The sequence below is a fragment of the Protopterus annectens genome, chromosome 4.part0, assembly GCF_019279795.1.
Source record: "Protopterus annectens isolate FY-2018-M chromosome 4.part0, PAN1.0, whole genome shotgun sequence".
Lineage (NCBI taxonomy): Eukaryota > Metazoa > Chordata > Ceratodontiformes > Protopteridae > Protopterus > Protopterus annectens.
Genome location: NC_056733.1, coordinates 1,823,053,623 through 1,823,073,622, shown reverse-complemented (window position 1 = coordinate 1,823,073,622; position 20,000 = coordinate 1,823,053,623). Strand labels below are relative to the sequence as shown.

The 20,000-nt window shown below is 43.0% G+C and overlaps 1 protein-coding gene across 1 annotated transcript in view; it reads left to right on the top strand.

The window, feature by feature from the left end:
* Window positions 1-20,000, top strand: part of CDC25C (cell division cycle 25C) — a 1,649,736-nt gene that overhangs the window by 149,473 nt on the left and 1,480,263 nt on the right. The window contains exon 4 of the mRNA XM_044069511.1: window positions 13,824-13,869. Coding sequence (XP_043925446.1) covers window positions 13,824-13,869 — 46 coding nt within the window. The remainder of the gene's footprint in view (window positions 1-13,823; window positions 13,870-20,000) is intronic.

The window sequence follows — 20,000 nt, the reverse complement described above, 5'->3', positions numbered from 1 at the left end:
AGCTCCACCTTGGTAACTTGGCATTTTGCTGGTTGGCTCGATGTAGCCATGTAAAGGGATTGTTGTCTGTAACTACAGTGAATTCATTCCTTACAGATAAGGCTGACATTTCTGCAGTGCCCACACTTCAGTTAGTCATTCCTTTTCTACAGCTGCATAGCATTCCTCCCTGGGTTGGAGCCTACAACTGAGATATACCACTAAGTACTTTTCTCCCTCTGAGGAAGCCTGGCTAAGTACAGCCCCTACCCCATGGTTTGAAGAATCAACCTACATAACAAATTATTTGTTGTAATCAGGACTGGTTAACACAGGGGTCCTCCCAAAGCTCCTTTAAGCTTCTGGAATGCCTGTTCACATGCTGGGGTCCACACTACCTCATCTGGCTTTTTTCCTTGTCAGGTTTGAGGGGAGCAGCTATGGTACTACAATTGGGGACAAACTTTCTGTAGTGCCCTGCTGTCCCTGAAGAATGCCCTTGCATGCTTTTTGGTAACTGGGGCAGGCCATGTCTGAATGGCTTCTACTTTGGCAAGTTCTGGTGTGATCTTGTCACTCCCCACTCTGTGTCCCAGGTAGAAGACCTCTGCCATACTCACTTGACATCTGCTGGGCTTAATGGTCATTCCTGCCCTGTAGTCTGCCCAGCACCTCCCAGACAAGTTGAAGTGCTCTTGCTAGGAATGGCTGTAGATGGCAATATCTAGATAAACGAGGGCAGAAATATCCTGCTCCTGCTGGGATATGATCTACCAGCCTCTGGAAAGTCACTGGGTAATTTTTCATCCCAAAGGGCATCTCCGTGCACTCATACAAGCCAAAGTAGTCACAAAGGCTGACTCCCTTTTCTCTATATCACTGGGAGTCGAGGGCACCTGCCAGTAAACTTTTGGTAAGCTCACTAGTGGTAAGATACTTGCCCACACCCAGCTGCTGTAGGGCTTCATATGTCCTAGGCATGGGGTAAGCTTCTGATGGTGTGACTATTTAATTTCCTGTCGTCCACACACAACGTGGTGCTGCCATCCTTCTTTGGTATCAGCACCACTGGGGAGGCCAGGGACTGCTGAATTACCCCTAGTTCCAACATTTCCTATATCTCTTCCCTCAGTCTGACCCTGTCACCCTATAAGTGCCCTAATAGGCCTTTGGGGTCCTGTATCACATGGTGATGCCCCAGGTGAATGCACCCTGGTTTCCCAATGAACATGCCCCCAAACTCCTGTAACACTGCTTGGATTTCTTCAACCATGTTAGGGGATAGCTGCTGTGACATGGCTACCGTTCCACTGAGGTATCCGTCTGAGCCTCACTGAGGATATCTGTCACCAGTTGTCCCTCAGACGACTCCTACCATCCAGTGCAAATACTCAGCACAAGGACTTCCCTATCATAAGGTTCCATCATGTTAACATGGTACAATTTGTGCCCCTTTCTTTTTGCCTATCATTTCTACCATGTGGTTATCACTGACCTTCCTTTTTACCTTGTAGGGTCTCTCCCAAGCTGCCTGCAGCTTGTCTGACAGGAATGAGAACCATTACCTGCTGTCCTACAGCTTACTCTTTAGCTCTAGCATTCCTGTCATACCACTGCCTGTTTATTTGAACTGTTTGTTTCTTTCTGAAATTGGTACGCCTTGTTTGCTGTAGCATGGACTAAATTTTGACATGCTGAATCTAGTTTTGCTTGTATAACTTGAGCACTAATCCAGACCATCTTTTTTTGGAGACAGTTTCCCTGCACCATAGTGGCAGGAGTGGGCAGTTAGAACTTGTCTGTTCAAAGACTGCTGTTTTTAGCTTTTTATTGGTTAATTTGTATAAATCAGTTTGCTCTTTTTCTACCGTTACATTTAAAAAAAAAAAGTACACTTTATGCATTGCTGCTTAGCTAGGGTTAAACTATTCCTGGCGCCATAAAGTCTCCTCTTCCAATTTTCCCTTTCAACTAGCCAATTTTTTAGTTTTAGCACTCAAATCTGTTTCTTTGAGATCAGCACTTGTTTAGAACTCATAAGCACTAAATAAACTACATATTACTATAGCACTCAACTTTCCTCACTTGTCTAGAGGAAAACTGTTTTTAGTACTTAATAAACACCTATCCAGGCATGTCTAAAGGTCAGCTCCTGGTGTTTTCTCTTGTCTACCTGATGAATCTGGGCATCATGGGGCAATGCAGCAATTGCCTGATGTACACAGACAACCCTCTCCTCCTACCACATAACACTACAACCTGTCAGAGATGCACTTGTATAGCCAAACTGGAAGCAAAGCTCTCTTCACCCAAGACTGGACTAGACAGTGAAGAGGAGAAGGTAAACACTTGTACCACACCACACTCCTCACATAGTCCCTCAAAACCTACACCACCAAACCACACACATCTACATTCGTAGAGGCTCTCAATAAAAATCTACTCAAGCAAAAGACCTCCAAAGCAGAAACGATAGCAACCTCCACCCCCCAACACAACACAAATGACACATGGCCCACAAACTCAGTGTGCCACTCAACTACAGCCCATAAGGGATTACAACGTACCCAATACTCTACTCCTAGTGACTCTATAGGCAGGCACACTGATGTTCCACTCACCAGGCTAAACAAGGAGGAAGTTATTGTCAGCTGCCTGTCTGGTGCCAGGGTCCGCCACATAACGCATGCACTCTGATCACTCTACAACAAGAACAGATATGACTGTCATTGTCCATGCTGGTGTGAATGACCTGAGATGTACCTCCCTGGACTGCATGAAAGACCTGGAGGAGCTCTCCGATCTTGTAGCCCAGGCAGGTATGACCCTAGGCCTGAGTAGCATCCTGCAATCACCCAGAGTGATACCACAGTACAAGGACAAAATGATTGACTTCAATTGTCTAAGCTTCTGGTGTCATTCTAAGGGGATTTGGGATGACATGATCGACAGACCACAATGCTTTGCTAGAGATGGCCTGGACTTGTCGCCCTTGGCATTCCGGATACTGGCCAAGGTTCTTCCCACCTCTGTAGTGCCTTTTTTATTCAAGGTACAAATGACAAACTCACCACCATAACTGGTACAAGCAACCAAAATCTGAGGGTAATGCTACTCATTGCTAGAAGTCTAAACCTCAAAATGCATTCACTCGAGGCACTCCTTATAATGGAGAACACTGACATCTGTGCAGTGACTGAGACCTGGTTCAAGGCTCCAGAGAGCACCGTTGCATTACCAGGCTATAATGCATACCACAAATATGATTTTAAAAAAGCAAAAAAAAAATAAAATTTTAAAATACCACCAAGACCACTGGTCCAAGAAGTAAGCAATTTTAATGAAACAATGCATCTGCTTGCACAGCCTTCCAAGAGTAAAAACACTACAAAACACTTTTTTTTTTTTTTTTTTTTTTTTTAATACAGCATATTGCACAAGACAAAGTATGCGATTTAAATTGTATGATTAATTAATTGTCTTGTGCAGTATGCTGTATTTAAGTAAAGAGTGTTTTGCAGTGTTTTTACTCCTTGAAGGCTGTGCAAGCAGAGGCCTTGTTTCATTAAAATTGCTTACTTCTTGGATTGGTGGTCTTGGTATAGTTTATAATTCATACCACACCTTTCGGCCACCTAACCTGGACCGAAACACTTAAGGCAGAGGCGTGTCCATGTTCATTAAGGATATCCACACCTCCAAGCTAGTTGCTCAGCATAATGCATCTGAGATTATCCAAGTGCAACTAACTCCTGGGCAAGACTGCAATCGAAAGTAACTTGCTACAGATCCCCCACCATGCCCCAGGATTCCCACTCATTTCTTGATTCACTGGAAAATATTGGAGTACAACGCAACACCCTAATAATGGACTATTTCAACTACCCCACCATTAACTGCAAAAACTACTCCTGTACCAACTTTTTTGCTCAACGTTTTCTGGAATAAATAAATTCCAACTCCTTGGATCAATTTATCCACCCCCCCCCCCCAACAGGGGCAGCAGTATCCTAGACCTGGTCATTACCAACATGGGGGACCGGTGTTCCACACCAGAGGTCAATTCCTGGTTTGTCAGATCCGACCACAAGCTAATCACCCGTGACATCCACATCCCACCCCCAAACCATTAGAGAAACCACTGTAAATTAATTTCTCCAAAGCCAACTTAACGCATCTTAAGATAGAAGTGGCAAACTTCACAACACCCATGCAGACGGACAATAGAGGTACGACTGCTGAATCCTGCACAAATGCACTTTATAAGCACTTACACGAGTGCATGGATCGTGCTATCCCTAACAGAACCGAGATGTTATCCCCCAAAACAAGGAAGCCAATCTGGTTGTCCCCTGCCATAAACAAACTCTACAACAGAAGAAAGAAACTGTTGCAAAAAAGAGTAAAGTCCTATGATTGGAGGGACTCCCTGATCAGCCTCAGTAAGAAGCTAAGATCCCTCATAAAATCCTTCAGATCTAGTTAAGAACATAAAATCGCCACTGATTCTAAAGACAACCACAACGATGTCAAGAATCTCAATGGCAACTCTCTGATCTGCTTGGAGTTGCAGCACAATAGCACTAAATATACAGAACCAACTGATATTGCCAATATCCTGATAGGTTCAGTGCTATTTTTACCCCCCTTTCACCCCCTAAAGGGCCCATCTCTATACAGGAAGAATGCAAAGCTCCTGTAATCATGGCTGCACAGGTGTAAACCACACTCTAAAGTCAAGAACACAGCATCCATGGGACCTGACAACATCTCAGGCTGCTTTCTACACGAATTACAGAATTAATTGGCACCCCACCTAAGCACCATGTTCAGTCATAGCCTCACCTCATGCTTTGTGCCCACTGAATGACGCACAGCGACTTGTTATCCCACTCCACAATGTGGGGAGCCACCATGGCCCCTGGGAACTTCCGCCCCATTAGACTGATGAGCTTGGTCTGCAAGGCCATGAAATGTATCCTCATGGAACTTGTAAACAAAGATATTGGTAATCTCCAAACTCTGGACCCCACCCAGTTAGAGTTTTGTAAAAGGCAGATCATGTCTCCTAAACCTGACAGACTTCTTTGAAGCAGTCACCAAAGCTGTAGACTAGGGTAAGGTGGTTCACACAGCCTATTTTGATCTCGCCAAGTCTTTTGACACCATCCCCCATTCTGGAATTATAGAAAAACTCACTAAACTAGCTATAAAACCCTATGTCACAAGATGGGTTGCCAACTGGCTCACTGACAGAACCCACACTGTGAATGTAGCAGACTCCAAATCCGACTTCAGACAAGTGGAGTACCACAGGGTTCAGTCCTGGGTCCTCTCCTGTTTGGTATCTACTTTTCTGAAGTACAGGCCAACACAGAAGGTCTTTGGTTAATGAAGTTCGCAAATGACTGCAAACTAGGAGCCATAATCGAAACTCCAAACAATATGGACATCCTACAACAGGGCTTCACTGAGACAGATGCCTGGTGTCAAAGCCATGGCCTCAAGCTCAGTGCCAAGAAGTGCATTTGTCATCCCCTTTGGTAAAAACTCTGTACCTATGACCTACCACATAGGTGGTAGTCTACTTAACACAAAGTGTGATAAGAGACCTTGGGACACAGGTGGACAGTAGTCTCGCCTTTGATAATCGCATCGCCACAGGAGTTAGGAAATCCTTCTACGTGGCACACCTTGTCACAAAAGGTTTCTCATCCAGGAAAGAGGTCATTGTTCCCCTCTACTCATAACTCATTAGACCCATTATAGAGTACAACACCTCTTTTGGTATGTACCTCACAAGACACCAGAAATACCTCAGAGGATTACCGGCATCAAACAGATGCCCTACATAGACAGTCTCAAAAAAACTCAAGCTTTAATCTGTCGCAAATTGCCTACTCGGACAGGCAATCTCTGCCTAACATACAAGCCATGTCGAATCCAGAGCTGTTGGACATGCTCCACTTAACGAAATCCCAGTCCCTCCGAGCTACACACTCTCTAGGGACCTAAACCTTGTCACCACAATGAACGAAACATGCTGGAGGGATAGATTCCTGTCCCAGAGACTTCCCATACTGTGGAACAAACTACTTATCTTTATCAAACAAAGCTCCTCATTAGCACTCTTCAAGAAAAATCTTGATTGGATGGGAATTAGGAAATTCACCCCGGGGATAACATTTGTGGCTCTGCTCGAGAGGGGCACAGGAAAATAATTTTGTTGGGTGGTGAAAGCCAATGTACCTTTTTGGCTAGGCTTATATAGGCCCTAGGGTCAGTAGCCTAGTACCTACCTATGAACTTATACCAGACCTTTTTCTGCTGTTGGGCTTCTGCCAGGTTCTCCTGGGCCAAGCCCATGAGTTCCCTGAGTTCCCTGAGCCTTGTCCTGAGGTTTAGGACATATGCTACAACAGACTCCTTGTGGGATTCACACTCACCTTCCCACTCATCTCTAATCAAATCTAGAGGTCCCGTCTCCCTATGTCCATACAGCAACTCAAAGGGTGAAAAACCTGTGGATTCCTGGGACACCTCTCTGTAAGAAAACTGGAGTAAATATTTATCCCACTTCCTCTTAAACTGGTCTGCAAATGCCGTAGTATGGACTTGAGTGTAGAGTTTAACCTGTCAAGACCATCAGTCTGGGGATGGTAGGGGGTGGTCTTTAGGTGCTTCACCCCACAGTACTTCCACAGACAAGCCAGCAGGTCTGATGTGGAATTGGCACCTCTTTCGTCATTATTTCTTTTGGAAAACCTACCCTTCTGAAAATTTCTAACAAGGCATTTGCCACCTTCTCTGCCTCAGTGGAGGACAGAGCAGATGCCATAGGGTATCTGGTAGCATAATCTACTACCACTAGGATATACTTTTTCCCCTGTGGAACTTAGGGTACTCGGAGGCCCCGCAATATCCATAGCTACTCTCTGAAATGGCTCCTCAATCACAGGCAAAGGCATCAAAGTAGCTTTCACGTTGTCTCCTGCCTTGCTGACCTTTTGGAACTGCTTACATGTCCAGCAATACCCTGTTGCATCTCTGGAAATCCCAGGCCAGTGAAAGTTCTGCATAATATGTCTTTGTACGCTTTATGCCCATGTGACCTGCAAAGGGAATATCATGGACTATGGCTAGAAGTACAAGCAAGGCCACAGATTCCGACAAATCCACCTCGACAACTTAAGTAATATTACTGCTTTCATTGTATTTTATAACTAAACTTCAGCTATAGTGAACCAAACACACACCCAGTTTAAATACAATTCTAAAAGGTGATGTGATGACTTGAAATCACATGAGCAGCTTAAAATCATGACACAGCCAAATAACTTGTATTATCATGTGATCAGCTTTGTCATGTTACAGCCTAATCCCCTGAACAAATTGTCCATTAAGGCAACATCTTCAATAAGTTAAAAATTTAAAGTAAACAAAATTGAAGGCTGAATATATCAACCTGTAAATCTTTTTTAATAAATAATAGTTTTATGTAAGAGCAATCATTAAATAGTAAATTCTATACTGAGAATCTGCTTGATTTAAAAAAAAAAAAAAAAATGTAGCGATATCATCTTTTTAAAGCTCTTGGTTTTAAAAGACCGCCAATAGAAATCTGGTCATTAATCACGTTTTTACATTGTAATTATGGAAAAGGTAACCTCTAGTGAACATGGTGGCCCATGGCAACTTAAGCTGGATGAATGTGAGTTATATTGGCAGTTCACACTTCAGTGCAAATTCTTGGCCAGGGATTAATGGCCAGATTTCTATTGGCTGTTTTTTAAAACTAAGAGCTTTAGAACGATGATATTGCTATCTTTTTTATCCAGCAGATTTTCCCAGTATAGAATTTACTACTCAATGATTGCTCTTGCGTAAAACTATTTAATCTGATGTTAATCTTGGTTCATTTCTTACTAATGGGGTTATCTGTTCTGTCCTCTGAACCAAGCTGGCCAATATCAAGCTCGCGTCAGCCTAAAACTCTTGAGCCAAGGTCCTACCAGAATGGTCTGCGCCCTGTTACCTCTGGTCTAGTTTGCCATGTTGCTGAACAGCCGTGTCAAGTCTCTCGGTCTCGGTCTCTCTCGGTCTCTCGGTCTCGGTCTCTCTCGGTCTCTCTCGGTCTCTCTCGGTCTCTCTCGGTCTCGGTCGGTCTCGGTCTCTCTCTCTCTGTCTCTTGTCAATTGTTTGACAGTTTATATATTATTACTCACATATTTTCTCAGAAGCTTTTTCTAATATTTCCTACCCTGTTGCATACTTTAGACTCTCCCTTTAGTCTTTTCCCTTTATTACCCACTTTTCTAACCTTGTGGTAATTCTCTGTTACCATCGTTGGTAATCCTTTCTTTTCTCTTTTTTTACCCGTTTCTTGAGTAGCAGTTATTCTTCCTTTTGCTACTGTGCTTCTCCACACCACTTATGTCGGTTAAGAACAGTAACGTTGGTTTCGAGCAGTGCAAGGATTGCGGCCGTAAGATACCGCTTTCTGTTGACCATGGCTTTTGTCTACTGTTCTAATGTCTCCCACTTGACCTGTAGATCTTCCATGTGGGATTTGCAAAAACTTCTCAACCAGGACTCTCAATGAGAGGAAGAATAAGTTTTGAAAGGTCTCCTCAAATCTCCTTTGAGGCTATTTCTGGGTCGATGGGCTCATCACCTCCAGTTAAACCCTGCAAGAGGCGTTCTTCCTCTTTTTCATCAAAGTCACTCCCTTCTCCCTCTGGTGATCGTATGGAGTCAACTCCCAAGAAGGTGAAATTGATTACTACTCCAGTGCTGCCACCTGTGACCCTGTCTGCTCCAGGCTCGGCACCACCCCAAATGATTGTGACTACAGCCAGGTCTCCTTTATCGATACCGGCACTGGAGTTCCTGGTGCAGACAACTATTGTTCCAACAGTTCTGTCGCAACCCCTAACGGCACCATCAATACAGGTTCAGTCCCTTTCAGCACCGTTGGTACAGTTGCCTTCGGCTCCAAGTATGACTCTTCTGTACCCCGCGGCGCAGACATTTTCAGCACCATGTGCTTCAGTGCGGTCATTCTCTGCGCTGTTCTTATTGCTGGCACTGTATCTTTTGGGACAGACCTTTACTGTGCAGACAGCATCAACTACTACGGCACCAACATCTTGGGCGCAGAATTTCTCTGCGCCAAGCTCTGCACCTATTGAATTAGCAAGGACCAAATATTCTCCTTCATTGGATCCTTTTTGCTAGCAGTCAGTATAGTCCTTTCCTAGAAAGGCCAGAATCGCCATCGTCTTTCTCCATGAGGTCAACCAAGAGTCTTTCTGAATAGGATGTTGCAGCTTGTTGACCAGTTGCTTGTGGCCAGCGGTCTCTCTCTACCTTTAGTCCGCGTGCCCTCATTCAGGTTAACGTATAGCTCCTCAAACCAAACGTGTACTCCTCCTTCGACTTCCACTCAAGTCTCGAAGCCCATTACTCTGACAGCAGCTTCCCTCCCTCCCTCCGACTCCAATAGTGGATCTCACTTTGGAACCAGAGTTGTCCTTGTGGTCTTTGGTGCACTGGGCATCGGGCTGTTCTCAGGCCCGTGGCTGTGCCATTGGGGAGGGAATTCCTGGCTCTAAATCTGTGTTTTTTTTTTTTTTTTTTTTTCTTTTCTTTCTATGGCACCTTTCAGGAATGCTCTCTACAGTTCACAGTACTCTTGAGATGCCCAAAATGCAGAAAAAAAAACTGTTAAAAAAGCGCAAGCCGCCAGGGTGCCCAGAAACTCTGTAGTACTTTCGTACCAAAGAAACGAGCCGATAATCTACGATTAATTAGACTTTTAAGCATTTAGTCACAAACTTTATAAAATGACTTTGTCTCGGATAACATCCATCAGTTCTACGGCGGGCTGATTCAATCCTGTTACCTGGTTAGACTTGAAGGGATCATCTCGTTAGGGAGCTCATAATCCACGCCTGCCCGTGCATATACTTAAGCTACTGTTACTGCCCTCTTGAGACGCCTGGTCTGGGGGCATGCTCATCTGTGCGGGGTGTGACACTGGTTCTGAGGTTGTTATGCTCTGTTTTGGGTGCCCATTCCTCCTTGGGCGGGTCAACCTTCTAGGCCATGGAGAAGGCACTTGGCTCCACTGGCAAAACTCATTTGTCAGAGTATTCTCCCCTTCTATGCCTCAACTGCCATAAGCTTCAACTCCCGGACACTGGGCACAAGAGCTTCATGTCTGTCCTCTTCAGGAGACCCCCCCCCCCTCTTTGCAGTCTTCCCCAGAACCTCCCACTGAGAAAGCACCCCGCAAAGCATTGTATAAGCAGAAGCACATGGACTCTACTGGGGAGTCATTGACTGAAGATACTGATTTTGATGACTGGGAAGGGTCCCCACGGTCACCCTCTGATGAGATGTCCTTTGGTAACATCCTTGACCATCCTCAGGTGGAAGGGTGACTTGAAGCCCTCTAATCCTTCCTTTGAGGAATCTGTATTCCTGCAGGCTTTTCGTGCCCGGCCCCCTACTTCCTGGGTCACCTAGCCTGCTGATGAGCTCGTCCAGCTCATCGTGCAGTGAGCATGGAAGGTTCCTGATACCATGGAAGTCATACCAAAGAGGCCAGATAAAGTATGATCGCCCCCCAGCTGAGTACCCCTACTGATTATGAGGTTTTCCAATAGATGCTATGGTGGTGGCAGCTGCTACTAAGAAGGATTTGGCAGAAGCGAGCCAAACTATCCATCCACCTAACAAGGAGTCCTGGGCGATTGACAGATTAGGGAAGTATGTTTTTGCTTCATTGACGTTCGCCGCAAGGTCTTTGAATTATTTGGCATGTTTTACCAGGCTTCAGCAAGATCTTATCAACCAGCTCTCTGAAACCTTGGCAGGAGCTGTTTCTGATGAAGTCTGTGATGATGTGGCTTCTCAGCCACCTTAGAATCCATTTCCAACTGTTCCATGCGTCTTATTTCTCGTGCAATGGAAGGCGTGGCTAGAGCGGCAGGCACAGGTATAGTCGCCAGATGACCTGCTTGGATGTGCATTTGTGACTTTGCGGACTCCTTTAAGGATTCCTTCATGAATGCCTCCATAGAGGCTGCTTTTTTGTTTGGCCCTGAAGTCAAGGATATGCTGGGACAGTGTGAACAACATGGCAAGACCCTGACTGCTGTTGGTGTCAGACGCTCCACTCCTCGGCGATTCTACTCCAGGAATCAGATGAGTGGAAAGATCTGGCGCAAGAAATCATAGGGTTCTTTCTGGGATGCACATACTGAGTTCTCCCCTAGAGGCAGAGGGGGAAACTCCAATGGAAGACACCCCTTTTGGGGCAGAGGAGGTCCGCGAAACTGGGGTTCCAAAGATTTTCTCTGGCCAGTCCTATCAGTCCTCCTGAAACGTTGCCAGACTGCTCACCTCTGGAAGTGGTCGGGGGTAGTTTCTCCTTGTACCCCGCTGCCTGGCAGAAGATAACAGATGCTTTGGTACAACCGATTATATCCAGAGGCTATCTCATCCCCTTCCATCTTTACCCAGTCTCAAGAGTATTGCAATGTTCCACCCAGTCAAAGGGAAATGGCAGCATACGAAATCCAAAAGCTGCTAGAAAAAAGTCATCCAGACGGTCCCTTCAAACCATGTAGGATCCGGATTTTACTCCAAGTTCTTTTTAGTTCCAGAAAAGACAGGGGACTTGAGACCAATTCTGGATCTCTGTACATTAAACAAATTTGTAAAAACAGAGAAATTCTGGATGGTCACGGTTGAGTTTATCATTCCTCTTCTGGAAGTAGACCATTGGATATGCTCTGTGGATCTTAAAGATGCTTATTACCACAAAAATGGGCAAACTCTCAAGAAGATGCCTCTGCTTCCATATAGGAGCCAGTCACTACCAGTTTCTAGCCCTGCCCTTCAGTCTCTCTACACCCCCCAGAGTGTTCACAAAATGCATGGCAGTGGTTATCGCTCACTTGTGACTTCAAGGATTTCAGGTGTTTCCATATCTAGACGACTGGCTCCTCACCTCCCCCACCAAGCGTCTACTGGAAGAAGTCCTGCAGTACACTCTCTAACAGCTCGAAATATTTCTCCTGGAAAACTGTTTTTGATTTGCAATCACATCGGCCAGGTGATTGTCAGAATTTTAGGCCTTGTGCATCAAACCTTCTTATCTTCCATAAGGATAGGGTATCACTAAACTTAATTCTACCTTTTTACCAAGAGTAGCGTCCAAGCATTCTATCAACCAGTCTATTGACCTTCCAGTGTTCTTTCCTAACCATTCTAACAAGGGAGAGTATCGCCTGCACTCCTTGGATGTTCATAGGCAAATAAGATTTTATCTGGAGAGAACAAAAAAATCTACCCGTAAATCAGACAAACTGTTTCTGGCTTTTTCTGGACCTAGACAGGGTCATCCTGTGTCAAGTTACAATTTCTCAGCCATGAACCTAATGCATCACCTTTATCTACAACAAAAACAATCTCACCTTGCCTCAGAGTCGAAGCACATTTTACAAGATCTATGGCAACTTCAGCAGCTTTCCATGCTAAGGATTCCCTCAATGATATTTGCTCAGCTGCAACTTTGGCCAAACCTCATACCTTTTATTCTTCGTTGCAAATTGAACTTGGCCTCCACAGGTAGAGCTTCCTTTGGCTCCATGGTGCTCAGGAATGTCCTTCCATAAGGACCACCCAGGAATACAGGTAGCTGGGGACTCTGTTCATCCCTTACTGATGGGACAAAGATAAACAACATGAGAAGTTATGTCTTACCATAACGTTCCATCTGTTTATCATCGTTCATTACTTCCCACCCTCCATCCCCCTTCCTGAGGTTCTTTGATCTCCTGTACTCCTTTATTATAGGTCTGTTATGACCAGAGGTAGCCTCTACTTTATCAGCTTGCAGACTCTGAGATATCTGGGATCAGAGCATTCTGGGTAGGACCTTGGCTCGAGAGTTTTTGGCTGACGTGAGCTTGATATTGGCCGGCTCGGTTCCAAGGATGAAACCAATAACCCATCAGTAATGAATGAATGAAGATCAACAGCACAGATGAAACATTATGGCAAGACATAACTTCTTTTTATTGTTTAGTAAAAACGTTTTTTACAGATTGATGTATTCAGATATTCAGCTTCTGATTTTGTTTACTTCAGTTCTGAACTTATTCAATATGTTGCATTGATGCATGATTTGTTCAGGCAATTAGGCTGTCGCATGATTTTAAGCTGATAATTTTTTTTTTAAATCATTTGATCACATGACCTTTTTAGAATTGTATTTAAACTGTGTGTGTGTGTTAGGTTCACTTCTGCTGAAGTTTCGTTATAAAATAAAACGAAAGCTCCAATATTACATTTGTAGTTGTTGAGCTGAATTTGTAGCGATCTCTGTGGCCTTGCATATGTTTTCAGTTTGTCTTCTGTTTTGGTTTGCTATGGCTAGAAGTGCCAGGCGGTAGGCTCTGGGCACTACCAACTGCTGTCTTCTCACCCTTTAGCCTTCCCTCAGGGGTCCACCCTTTATCCCAATATACAGATTCCCCTTTCCCTTGAGAATCAGATGCCTCACTAGTTACCTCCCTCAGTAATCTACGGTCTGAGAGCTCAGCCTGCCATTTCCAAGCTTTTTTTTTTTAAAGCTGCAACTTGTATTCATGTGTCTATAACTTGATCCACATGGAAGGTTTTTGCTTGCCCTGCCACCCCTTACACACATGCACACACTCTGTAACTGTATTGTATTTGTGGAATGATGTGAAAACCTATTTGGCATCTCTAACTTTTGTATGACTGAGGACTGTATAACGGCATCTTAATTTTTGTCCTTTTCCTCCTAGATGAACCAGACTCTCCAGATCCAAATGCTTTACACATTGAAGAGCAGTAAGTAAAGCCTATAGTTTTAGATGTTGGCCAAGTTCAGTTGTGTAAGATCTCAAGCTGGGAGGATTACTTACTTTTTCATAAAAATGTAAATGTATATTTTGGTTGTATGTTTAATCTGATCTGCAGTGTTTGCTCACTTCTGAACATTGAAATGATGGAATTTTTTGTAAACTGGTGAAATTCTTGCATTATACTTGGTCCTTGGCATTTACATATGCTTTCTTAGGTTGTTCCTCAGTGAAAGAAGAGTGGAAGATGTATGTCAAGTTTACCTTATGAGCTTCTTGAATTTAATAGTGTAAGGAATCTAGTAATAAAGTTGGTATGCTGCAACTAAGACTGCATTATATTTCATGTATTACGCAGAAAAGTCCCACCTTTCAGATGATGTGCACTGGTTTATTGGTTTATACTAGGCTAACTGCCCTTGTGAGCCATTTTAAGCCTAGTCAATTACCCCATGTAAGAATCAAACCCTGTACCTTGTGTATGTAAGCTAAACACCTTAACCATTATGCCAACCTCCCACAAATTTAATTGGTTTATTGATCATTACTAAGCAGGAAGGCATAACTGTTTGTTCATGTTTGTGTGTCTTTTGTTGGGCTATCATTCCTCAGAGCCATTTAAGAGCCCATTTACCTCTTGTACTTAAGATGCTTGTCCTCTGATGCTTGCTAACGTGGCTAGAGCTGTATGAGATGCACATTGCTTGCGCATCCCTTTGTATGCACGTCACTGCATTTTTTTTTTTTTGTATTCCTCTTCCATTTTGTCTGTGTTGCAGTTGACTTGCCATTCAATTTCCCATGAGTTGTCTTGTAGCTAGAAATGATGCCTGATCTGCACTGGGGTCACATGAAGAACTTTAGCATGATGTTTGATAGAAGCTAAAGAAGGATAAAATCAAGGAAGCATGGATTTTTAGTGTTATGAGTGCACCTAGCCAAAATAATGTTGTAGCCATGGAGGCTGCTGCATCCACTTGGATACTGATATGGCCATGTTGAAGGATAATGATTTTTATGTACAAATGGGGGATGCAAATGCAGCTAGAGAAGTACTTGGTTTCAGAATAAATCTGTCTGAATTGGATATCAAAGTCTGAGAATTATTAGCAGGAGGAGATTGCTTTCTGCAGCCAGCTAGACTCCCTTGTCTCATGTGACACTAAAGAAAAATGACTCTCTTCCTGAGGTTGTTTCCTTTAGGTAAGCCTCTAGTCTAACTGAGGCTTTTTTTTTTTTTAAAGTAAGGAGCTAAGAAGCAATCAAAGTATATAAAAAATGCATTCCACTTCTATGCATAGTAGAGCTTAGGCCAGCTGCTATTCTTCCTGCATTTTGGTGTTTGAATACTCATTTTAAACCCCTTTCTTTGGGAAAAAAAAATCCTGATGGCCCGCTCTCAGGAAGCCTAGGTGTAGTTTACAAGGCTGACTCAATTTGCTTACCTGTGTAAGGACCTGTATGCTGTAGGAGTCTTGCAGTTGGCTCTGAACTTTTAATGAGCTGCTCACTGTACCAAAGTAAAGTATTTTATTCCTTTGGCCTCGATTTGCCTTATGTGAGACAATAAGCAATTCACCATGGAACAATGTCTGAAAAAGTTCTGCATGGATCAGAGGTCTAACAAAGTCGACAAATATCCAGTGCATGATTGTGATGTTCCATTAAGTGTTGCTGGAGTTTCTGATTAGCTCCAGGCCTAAAGTTCCTTGATTTTATTTTTGTTTATTTTGTACCCTGAAAATTGCTGAAACCATTCAAATTATTCCAATTACATAAAGAGATCTTGTTCTAGTCTTAGATAAATGAGTTTTGCTTGATTATCACACAAGTTGTATCCCTGGATTTGAGTCTTGTACTTTTATTGAAAAAAGGCACAAAATAGAAGTAAGATGCAGAGGAAAGCAGTTAGTTGTCCCTGCCTGGTTCTCTTAACTCAAGCTCAAGTCTGCCCGATACCCCATCCACCTTTAATCCAGCCTCTGTTTCATATATTTTCCTTACTAGCTCCATTTTACAGGGATATGCAAATTCTGTCATTGTTCTTCACACATTCCCAGTAGAGCCCTGTTCAAATTCTGCATACACACTTTACCAGCAGTAGTCTGTATTATGATTCCCTTAGTCCTCCTTGTTGTGTTAATATCAAATCTGTCTAAACATGGTTTTCTATTTTGTTGGCTAATATGAACATTATTAATTATGTAATTTATTGACCAGGTCTCATTATCCTTTTTAGTCATGACTCTGGTTTAGAGATCAGAAAACAAAGACGGTACACAATTGTTAGTAGCAGAAGAGAGCCAGGTATTAACAGTTTTTAGAAAACATTACAGCGTATTTTTTTTTTTCATTTTTATACAATTTTTACATCTTGGTGCAGTTTAATAGTATCACGTGCAAAGCATGCCATTATGTGTAAAATGTGTGAGGAGTCATTTTCTGTTTTATGATTTTTAAAATCGAAATTGTTTTCTTAAATGGTGGGTTTCTGGGATCTTTCCCACTTTCAGTAGTACTCCTACCCCTACTTTCCTCCAGGATAGAAGCACTTCTCCCCCTTTATTTTATGTACATTGATAAATATTTGCAAGGTGTTTAATTTCTTCCTTCCAAGCGTCTATAAGAATGCTATCTGAGAGTTTCACCTCCTTGACTTGCACATATGTTTGTCTCTTGTCTGCCTTGGCTATAGTCAGCTGAGAATCTTCATTTAACACACTGGCAAATGTGTTTTCCATAAATATTTCCAGGTACTCTATTATAATTTAACCATTCTTCAGCTGTATGTAAATCTTCAAAGTTTTTGAAATGTCTAATATCTCTAGTGGTCCTCCTTTTTTGTTATAAAAATGGTGCTTCATAACACTTTTACCATTGTCTATATAGTTTAAATGCTCATGTCCCCCCTAGAATTCTGTAGCTATTCCTCCTGTTATAAAATATTTCCATTTTTTATGTATGGGTTTAACTTTTGCCAGGCATTCTAAATATTTGCTTCTTTGTCATTTCTGCTATATTTTTGAGATCTATTTTCAACTTTTCTGTATGCCAGCTACACTTTCAGGGGCAGTTTCTATAGGACCTGGAATTTTGAATTTTAGCTGTTGCCTATTTAAATATGCAGTCAATGTGTAGTAAAGAGCCAGTATCTGTCCTGTACTTTAACCCTGCATATCTATCCAACTCCTAATGGGGGCATTGTCCGACACAGTGGTACCCAGCATTCTAGTAGTATGTCTAGTACATGTAGGAGCTGATGGAGAATAGGTGTGGGTGGCCATTGCAGAGGAGAGGCAGAATTGGCTTGTCACATATGACATTATGGCAGGACAACTGGTTACACACCTCATGGAGCTTGAGCCTTATGTGCTTGTGGTGCCATGTGCAAATTACACAATAAACCATGAGGAAGCATGCTTTCCCTTGGAGGGGCAGTACATAACGGAGCTTGGAAGAGCTGCCACAGGGAGTAGGTGTGCTCCATCAAGGGGGAGGGTGAATCCTTCTACAAAACAAATATAGTGTCTTGTGTCCTACCGCCTGACTCACTGAAACTAGCTAGAATTCTTAGGAAGGAACAAGTGGGGCATAGGGTTTTATCCTTTGATCCCTGGCTGTCTCTTCCATAAAATGAATGAACTGATTGGGTGTTGATAGAAAAAGCTATTGGCCTTGGTCCTAAAGGGGATGGGACTTTGCATAAAATGAACATGCTTCTTGGATGGATGGTTGAATTCAATCCAACATCACCCAGTTGCTGAACTTTTGAGATGTACGTGAATTCTGTTTGAGCTCTTGCCATTGAAATGACCTCCATATTACTTAAACTTCCTTGGAAATCTATCTGTAGTTATAACTGCTCTTCTAGATCACCCACCTGATAAGTCCCAACTATTGCAAATCAAATTCCAGTCACCACCTATAATGGGAATACTTTATTTTGAAGATTTCCTCCATATCCCTTGTCTTTGGGGGGAATATAAGCACATGCTAAGTAAGTCACATTCCTTTCCAATAACTTTTCACTATCACAAAGCTAGAATTAATATATTTTTTTAAATTACAACTTGAGCCCTCCTCCCTACCAGTGTAACTACTTCTTTTTTCTTTGACTCTAATAGTTTACCAGCTCTGTTGCAGTCTTAGTTTCTTTCCCTCTTCCATACATTTATTTAAGAGAACCACACCCACAGACTGAAAAATGTGTATTCCATCATGTCTTGCTGTTTCCTACACTTTAACACCACTTTTGGACTAAATACTTTGGAATTACATTTATACGCTTAAAAATATAAAAAGTCTGTTACTTTGATTTTATTTTTTGTCTACCTCTAGGTATTCCCCAATGCATTGTTTGGCTCTAAAATATTACATCATAGCCCTAAGCTTCTACCAGTGCATTGACAGTGTCTTCACATATACCTTGCTTCCTTTCTTGGGTTCATAGGTTGTTACTGGGCTGTTGACCAGTAGGTTTTTAAGCCAAGCTGTATGTAGCCAATATAATACTAGAGAGACCCAATGTAAAGGATCTTGCCTAAACTCAAGATCTTGGCAATGATTGCCCATATCTAGGAGAGTCATAAGTGAAATCCCAGACAGGAATTTACAGTTTCCCATCCAGTCAGCAGGCTATGCTTAAACAGGGTCATAGAGTGGATTTGTTTGATGTGAACTGATAGCTTACTCCAGAGGAAAAGCAACCTCTGAGAGGTCAGTCTCTCCAGCAGGTTCTATTTATGTTGCAGGCCAGGTTAAGGTCCTTGGAGTGGGTGACCCTTGCCCCATTTGACTTGTGGATGTGCAGCATTTATATTGGGTTTGAATCCAAGATTGCTCTGCAGGTCAGCCCAAGTCTCTTCTAATCTATATGCTGCCGAGTACAGTGACTGTGACTTCAGTCTGTCAATGTATGATATGCTGGAGACCTTGAAATTTCTTGGCTAGAAATCTGAGGTCTCAGGTTGCTGCAGGGGCCTGGTAAGGCACATACCAAAGCAGTGAAGTACAGGGGTGTAATGACCTCTTTTGCTCTTGAGGTAATGCCTTTGCTCATGAGGCATGTTATGTGGAATACCTTCCTTACCACAGTAGACGAGTTTAAGGAACAGCCAACTTGCGTTCCCAATTCTGTCACTACTAAGTTGGTACTTGGGGGTATTATTTATTTGATAGTTTGCAGGGATATTCTTTTTACTGAAGGGTATGATAATGCATTTTTTAGTACTGAGTTTGAGACCATGGCTTTGGGACCAATCCTTGGTTTGTGTCAAGTCCCTCTGGAAGTATATTGACATCTGGGGATTCAGTGATTGCACCTAATTTGCAGTCATCAGCAAACTGTCAGCCACAGTCCCTCTGTCTTGGCCTGAACACTTCTAAGAAGTCTATTCCAAACAATAGGGGCCCAGTACTTACCCCCTGTGGAGCCCCACTGGTGACGCATCTGCTCGTTGAGATGGTCCCCAACTTTCACCGAGTGTTATCGGTCAGTGAGCTAGCTAGCAATCTACCTGACAACATAAGGGTTGATATTCAACTGAGAGAGTTGATCAGTAATGCCTAAATGTGTGATTGTGTCCAAGGTCTTGGCTAAGTCAAGGTAGGCTGTATGCTCAGATTTGCCTTTGTGTATGGCTCTGGTGACATTTTCAAAGTTCACCAGGTTTAACAGGCATGACCTGCCTTTGACAAAACCAAACTGAGTCAAATCAAGGGTTTGGAGATCACCTATATCCTTATTTATAAGGTCCATGATGATTCGTTCCATGGCCTTACAGATGAGGCTGGTTAAGCTTTTGTCTGTAGTTCACAGGGTCTGTTGCTGTACCGTATTTATGAAGGGGGATGACTGTTGCTGTTTTCCATTCAGCAGTGACAAAACCAGTAAGTGAAGCTGTGGTTGGAGATTACCTAATGGAGTTGCTAACTCATGTTTTATATCACTTGAAGCACAACCTTGGATGCTATCTGGTCCCAAAGAGGCTGTGTTTTTGGCTTTGGAGAGAGCATTAATGACTTGCTGTTTGGATATGCAGGGTGGGGAAGATGTAGAGGGGAATGCTTTGTGCAATGTTTGTAGTGTGTGTGTGTGTGTGTGTGTGTGTGTGTGTGTGT